The sequence below is a fragment of the Dioscorea cayenensis genome, chromosome 19 (genome assembly GCF_009730915.1).
Source record: "Dioscorea cayenensis subsp. rotundata cultivar TDr96_F1 chromosome 19, TDr96_F1_v2_PseudoChromosome.rev07_lg8_w22 25.fasta, whole genome shotgun sequence".
NCBI classification, from domain to species: domain Eukaryota; kingdom Viridiplantae; phylum Streptophyta; class Magnoliopsida; order Dioscoreales; family Dioscoreaceae; genus Dioscorea; species Dioscorea cayenensis.
Window position 1 is genome coordinate 29,735,750 of NC_052489.1, and position 7,688 is coordinate 29,743,437.

A 7,688-nucleotide genomic window follows, 5' to 3' on the forward strand; every position below is an offset into this window, starting at 1 on the left:
GGTGAGGTACTTGGCAGGGACCAAGGAGCTGGGATTGTGGTTCTATCGGGGTAATGAGGCAACACTTGAAGCTTTCTCAGACAGTGACTGGGGAGGCTCACTACCAGACAGGAAGAGCACCACAGGGATGCTGATCAGACTGGGATCAAGTGCTGTGTCATGGAGTACAAAAAAGCAAGAAATCGTGGCTCTTTCGACCACGGAGGCAGAGTATGTGGCTGCTACATCTACTGCGTGCCAAGTTGTGTGGTTTAGAAGGCTGTTACAGGAATGTGGGCATTTGATCAGTTGTTCAACCAGGCTGTGGTGTGATAATCAATCAGCAATAGCGGTGGCCAAGAATCCCGCGCATCATGGGAGGACAAAGCACATAGATGTGCGATATCACTTCATCAGAGAGCTGATAACTGACGGTGTGATTTCAATCCATCATTGCTCCACCGACAATCAACTTGCAGATATATTTACCAAGGCGCTTCCACCTGAAAAGCATATACAGATGAGAAGTTTGATCGGAGTTCACACACTTCAATCAAAGGGGAGTGTTGATGATGTGATTGAAGAGGGCAGGTTGGTAGCGCGCGTGGACAATCATGGAGTGTGGGATCATAGCAAGGAAGGGACGATGCTGAGGCATGGTGAGGAGGACGCACAACATGGACTGGGAGATGGCGCTGTTCCGGCCCAGAATGGGTGCTCACTGAATAATTAGGAAAGGAAGCATGGTGCCTGAGAAGGGGCAGTTGAAGAAGTTGGTGTTTTGTGAGAATGAGTAGTCAATCTCTCGCTGTGAGGAGATGACCAATGTAGGCACACTTTAAGGTTAAAGTGTGACCAATGGGTGTTGAGTTTTGTGTTAGCCAATGGAGTGCTAGCGTTTTGTCTTTCTGTCTGTAATACTTTATTATATAAGTTAATGTAGTGCTGAAGGTTGATTGGGTCTCATTATTTTATCTCATCTGTTGTCTGTTAGACCCCTTGACTAAGTGTGAGAGATCATCAGTTTTTTTCATCTCTACGCCTGGATGCTCTCTTGAGCATTTCGTCAAACACTACCACTCTTCTCATCTCCAGGGTGCTTCAACCTGTCATCACCAAGGTCGATAAAAGACCGGAAATAATCCTCTCCTATGAATCTCAGTCCTTTGCGAATTATCTCAGCGGCTGTCGCCACCCCTCCTTCAATCAATTCTTTTGAGTTGGCTTTTGGATATGCATTGAGAACCAAATTACCGAAAAACTCCAGCGGCACCGGAGGCCGTAACCGACTCCTTCCATTCACTGCTATTCTCAGCATTGTACACTCCTTGTCATCCAACTGCCGAGCTATAGTCACCTTCCTCCACAGATACCCTAACAGTGTCTCAAACGTGGTGTGTTTCTCAGTAGTCAATTTACCAGTCTGAGCTTTGAGCTTCATGATGAACTCTGGAGAGAAATGCAACAACATGTTGGTGATCTCACTAGGATCAACAACGATCGGATTGAATAAACAACACTCTTTTGGTTGAGAAGAAAGAGGAATGAAATCAGTTCCCCAGTGATCAAATTGCACCAGAGGAGGATGCCTAGGTTTGAGCCAGGATTGATCATAGACAGCTGGAAGTGGATCATTGTGGATACCACGTACCATCTTCCCCCATGTTACAAAAAAGGAGCCCATGGACTTGCCGTCAGCGACACGGTGGTGGTTGGTGACGCCGATGACCAGCCCACCGCACTGGAACCGGTTTAACTGCACTTGTAGTGAGTGCTTTGCGTTTTTGTCTTCAGGATGGAGGAGTCTGAAGTCCGGAGAGGGAGTTAAAGGTAGGTGATCTTCTAGTTTGGATGAGACGGTGGCTTCAACGAGGAGTGCACCTCCCTGGGGGTCTCCAACAATGAGACAAGGGCGGCCATGGGAGTTGGTGGAGAGGTTGGCGGTGAGAGTTGGGAAGTGGACGAGGGTCTTCGAGAGGGCGGAGATGATATCAACGTTGGAAGAGGTGGTAGGAGTGAAGACGTAGAGGACGGGGATATGGATGTTGGCGGCAAAACGATCGAAGATGGTCAGGGGGAGTTCGTAAGGGTGAGAGATGGGGACCTTTAGGATGGTGGAGCTTATTTTTTTCACTTCCATTTGTGGGATTTGAATATTATGGGTGCTTGTTTTTGTTTGTGGGAAAGGAAGGGGAGACAGATCGAGATGAGTATTTAAAAGTGGTGAACTGGTTATATATATATCAATATATGAATGATCGAGCTGGACTGTTAACAGTATTGGAATTTAAATAATAACATTTTTGAAACATCTCATCCGCGTCGCTGCATTGTTAATTACTTACTCTAATTTCTAAATTGCTGCATTTCACATGCATGCACACTGTTTTTGTATAAACATTTTCGCATTAAAAATACAGGTTTGGAAGATGACAATGACCCAAAATCTGTAAAGTTATAAACGAGCATCTAAGAAAGGAAAAAGAAATCAATAAACAAATAAATCATCAACAATCAGCCCAACAAACACACATGGATAAGACAAAAAATATATAATCCACCGAACGAAGAAAAGAGATAATAGCAGTACCAGTTGCATGCACCATCACCACTGGCAGACCAGAAAAACATGTTCCAAGTGAGACTTCGATTTTCTACGACGAAATAATATTGTTCCACCAAACCGATAAGAAGATCATGGCAAGCAACACCAACATGTTGAAAAAAAAAAATGTTATGGTACAAGGGAGGAGAATTAGTACATAGAATAATAACTCAAGAGGTATCTTCTTCATTATATTTTTATATGTAATTTATTTATTTATTTATTTTTATAAAAATAAATAAACTACAACTCTGTTAGGACAGAGAACAACACAGAGACAGACAAACCAACCCTAACAACTCAACCAGAACAAAGGGCAAAGTGATATTTGTTTATTTATTAGATGATACTTCTTAATTATTATTTTAACGCCCCCGGTTTAGCTTTGGCACAGTCTGCTGTTTTAAATTCTCTCTCTCTCTCTCTCTCATCATTGAAGCCATCTGACTCTCACTCCGTCACCGGGCTTCATACTCCTCCATCCTGAAGTCAAAGATCCGAAGCACTTGCTCCAAGTTCAGTTGAACCGATTCTAGTGCGCGAGGAGGGCTGGTCATCAGCGTAGCCGCCAACCACTGTGTCACGTGGGCCAGTCAATGAGCTCTTTCTTTGTAGCACCGAGATGTTGGTGCATGTGTCCTCGTTGATCTGATGGTCATAATTCAGAGGGTTTTGTAGCACGGGGATGATGGTGCGTGGTGTGGATGGAGGACATTCAAAGGGCCGGGTTTCAAGTGGAGAATGATGATTATCACGTTTGGAATTGTAGTACCGGTCAAATTTTTTTTTTTTTTTTTATAAATAAGGTGGATAAATCACAAAGTACCGGTCATTTTTAATGACAATATAAAATTATTAATAATAATATATATATATATATATTATAATTATATTAATACTAAAATAAGTGTTTAATGAGTAATGGTAATCAAAGCTAAAAATTTTGGAAATTTTAGCATTGTCCTCAGAAATGTATTTTTTAAGAAAAATAAGATGAAAAATAATTAATTAATATTTTAAAATAGATAATGTTGTTTTAATCTTTATAATTTTGTTTTATTTTATTTTTTTACAAATGGCGACAAACACCGCCCACAAGGGTATGGTAGTGGACTAATTACTAATTTCATCTTTTCTTTTTTTTTTTAATTTTTTAATAATTTTATTTTTAATTATCTATAATTCTATGCTTTTATTTTATGCATATACATTCATTTTTGTATTAAATAGTTTATTGGATATATTTGAATATGGACGGATGGTTATTCTTGTCTTTTTCTTTTAGAATTTAACGATTAATTATAGTTTTAAATTTATAATTATTACTTATTTTAATGGTTCTATGGATTGACTGTATAATGGTTCTATAGATAATTAATTGCGTTTTATATTTTTAATTAAAAATTTATATTTCATTTCTATTTTAAGTTTATGAAAAATTTTAATTTCAGCAATTTTTTGAAAATTTTGATGTTGATTATCATGACAACCAAATACAATAATATGAATTCTCAATTAAACACAGAATATTTTTAAACATATAATTTTATTAAATATTAATATATTATGATTATGAACCAAATATCATCTTAAAGTTATAATTAATAAATTAGGAGTTAAGGAGTTACAACTTGTGAACAGGTTCGAGTTCTGGAGTTATTGGTTCTTTATTTGATTGGAAATTGTTTTTAATATCAGAGTTATATATATATATATATATATATAGAGAGAGAGAGAGAGAGAGAGAGAGAGAGAGAGAGAGATGAGCCATACAAAGTAGAAACAGAGATGACGGCGAGTTGGCATGTTAACACGTGTCTAGTATGGTCTTGGTTTGCCAAAAGTGGGAGGCTTATTTTTTCATTTAACGGCAAAAAAGAGAAAACCAATCTGATATTGGTGTAATTAAATACTGTTAGGAATGGCAGGCTGTTGCATGGGCTGACAGTAGGACAAGTTTGTGCAAACTAAGTACATATCATGTACAGTATATTCTTATTAATTTTTTGGAATTACAATTAATTACAACTCATCATTATTATTATTATTATTATTATTATTATTATTATTATTATTATTATTTTTATTTTAAAAATATTTTTATGAGTAAAATATTCAGTTGCTTTCATGGATCCACAATAAAATGAGCATTGTTATTTTTTTGAGTGCATGCACGTAGAATTGCTTTTCAAGATGTTATACTAGTGTTTAGTTTTTTTAGTTCTACAAACGTTTCTAAAAAAAATTAATATTAAAATTTATTTTTAAGTAGTTTTGCTATAGTTAGAATTACAATCAATTAATCATGCTTCTCTTTGTGAAAAGAAATTAAATCCATTTAATAATGCTTTAAATAAAATTATGGGGTTTTCAATTGTATACAATTTGAGGTTTTCTCCTTGTACATGAGCCATATCCAGTAAGAATGATCTTCACGCTAACAATACTAAAATCCCCCATTGTTTATCAGGTCCAAGAGAGAGTTTTTTCAATTTGACAAATTTAAAATAATCATCCATTCATCCAATTATATGCGTAATTAATTTTTTTTAATAAATGTGTAATCCAATATGCGTAATTAATTTGATTATCAACATATATAATTATTCAACCATCATATATATATATATATATTTATTTATTTAAAACATCAAACTTAACCGTACTTGGAAAGACCAAAAGAAACACTTTTAATTATCGGTTAGAGGAACACTAACCCTAATCCAAAGAGTGAGATATCTCCTTAAATCTCACTGCATGCTTTTTAAGCAGGGAAACAAAAACATCCACACCACCATCCTGATAGAAAGAAGGGATAAGGACTGACAATCCTTCAAAAGGCACCCATGTTAGCGAAATACCACAAAGTTTTCCACCTCCACCAAAATCAACCTCATCAAAGCCAAGCCGTAACCAACTATCAACCTCCATAGTTGGTGAAAGCACATTGCCAAGCTTCTCATGGCAAGGCACAAGATCTCCATCTCCGTAAACCTTACCAAAGTCAATAAACGACCTGAAATAGTCATCTCCCATGATTCTCACTGCCCCACGAACAATCCCTGCCGCTGTCGCCACCCCTCCTTCGATCAATGCTCTTGCCTTTGCTTTCGGAAATGCATTCAGAGCCAAGTTACCGAAAAACTCCGGCGGCACAGGAGGTTGTAACCGACGCATGCCATTTACTGGCACAGCCAGCATGGTACACTCCTCGTCATCCAACTGCCGTGCTATCGTCACCTTCCTCCATAGATACCCTGTCAGTGTCTCAAACGTGGTGTGTTTCTCAGTACTTAATTTATTGGTTTGAGCTTTGAGCTTCATAATGAACTCTGGAGAGAAGTGCAACAACAAGTTGGTGATCTCACTAGGATCAACATAAACCGGAGTGATATTAAACTCATTTGGTTGAGGAGATAAAGGGATGAATTCACTCCCCCAGTGATCAAATTGCACCAGAGGGGGATCCCGAGGCTTGAGCCACGGCTGATCATAGACTAGAAGTGGATCAATGGGGAGACCACGTACCATCTTTCCCCATGCTACAAAGAAAGAGCCCATCGACCGGCCGTCAGCGACACGGTGGTGGGAGGTGACGCCGATGACTAGCCCGCCGCACTGGAACCGGTTGAGCTGAACTTGGAGCAAGTGCTTTGCGTCATTGACTTCAGGGTGGAGGAGTCTGAAGTCCGGTGAGGGAGTGAGAGGCAGGTGATCTTCTAGTTTGGATGAGACAGTGGCTTCAACAACGAGTACACCTCCGTCAGGGCATCCGATATAGAGCGAAGGGCGGCCATGGGAGTCGGTTGAGAGGTTGGCCGTGAGTGTTGGGAAGTTGACTAGAGTCTTGGAGAGGCCGGAGATGATGTCAGCGTTGGTGGAGGTGGGAGGTGTGAAGGCATAGAGGACAGCTATGTGCATGTTGAGGGCGCGGCGGTCAAAAATGGTGAGTGGCACGTCGGAAGGGTGAGAGATGGGAATTTTGATAATGGTGGAGCTTATCCTTTTAACTTCCATTTTTTGTTTATGAAAATATATTAGGGGTAGTTCTTGTTTCTGTTTGTGTAAATGGAAGGGGAGATAGAGATAGGTATTTAAAGGTTGTGAACTGGTTGTGTCTATGAATGATGAATAAGTTGGAGCACTAACAAAAGAATGGAATTTAAGGAAAAAAAAAACATTCCTGAATTGACATTACGCCGAATGATCATCTAGTTGATGCGTTGACATTGTTGCATTGTATATATATTTATTGCTGCCTCTAAATTCTATACTACTGCAATGCTCGCACTCTATTTGTTATTAAACATTTCTGAATTAACAAAACAGTTTGAAAAGATGATAGTGACCTTACATCTGTAGAGATATAAGTCAGCGACTGAACAAAGAATAAAAATTAAACTAAAACATCAGTAATCAATGCAACAAATTTATCCCACTTGCAAGCAAGATACCAGGTCAATAAGCTTCAAAACAAGGGATAAGAGAGCCTTTAGCTTCCACAAGGAGCCAAACACTTGAAGATTGGAGATGAAGTGCATCAAGTTCAGTCACCAAAAGGATGAAACTGAGCTCAAGTATGGGCTGGTTGTTTAATGAAGACTATATTGTAATTAAGTTATATTATGTGTATGTTTTGTTTTAAAGTTGGAGTCAGTTAGTTAAGTTAATTTAAATGAAGAACGTGTCAGTCATTAGTGGAATGGTGGAGAGTAGTGGGTAGTTATTTTATTTTCTTGTTTCTGTTTCTTTTTAGTAACGTATGTCATATATATGAGGTCTTATGTAATGGTCATAGTTAATGAAGTGTATGTTTTTTGGTTTTGCTGCTTCTATAATCCATTTGTTCTCTTAGACTAAGAGCTTTCAATTGGTACCAGAGCTATATTGGTGATCTTAGAGGGCTGTGAAGATGGGAGATTCATCTAACTTTGTTTCTAAAGTTCCTATGTTTAATGGGCAGAACTATGCAGCATGGGAGGTGAAAATGAAGGCTTATCTTCGAGCATATGACCTATGGGATGCAGTAGAGAAGGATGATGACGTTGATATCTTGCCAGAGCATCCCACAGCTGCGCAAAAGAAGAACTACACTGAAGCTGTT

The 7,688-nt window shown here is 38.5% G+C and overlaps 2 protein-coding genes across 2 annotated transcripts; both read right to left on the minus strand.

Moving 5' to 3' along the window:
* Window positions 1-1,045: 1,045 nt before the first annotated feature.
* Window positions 1,046-2,119, minus strand: LOC120249355 (agmatine coumaroyltransferase-2-like). Its single transcript, XM_039257848.1, has one exon. It carries the CDS (start codon window positions 2,117-2,119, stop codon window positions 1,046-1,048), a length of 1,074 nt encoding a protein of 357 aa, XP_039113782.1.
* A 3,183-nt stretch (window positions 2,120-5,302) lies between these two features.
* On the minus strand, window positions 5,303-6,601 carry LOC120249356 (agmatine coumaroyltransferase-2-like). The gene has a single exon (XM_039257849.1). It carries the CDS (start codon window positions 6,599-6,601, stop codon window positions 5,303-5,305), a length of 1,299 nt encoding a protein of 432 aa, XP_039113783.1.
* Between the last annotated feature and the right edge of the window lie 1,087 nt (window positions 6,602-7,688).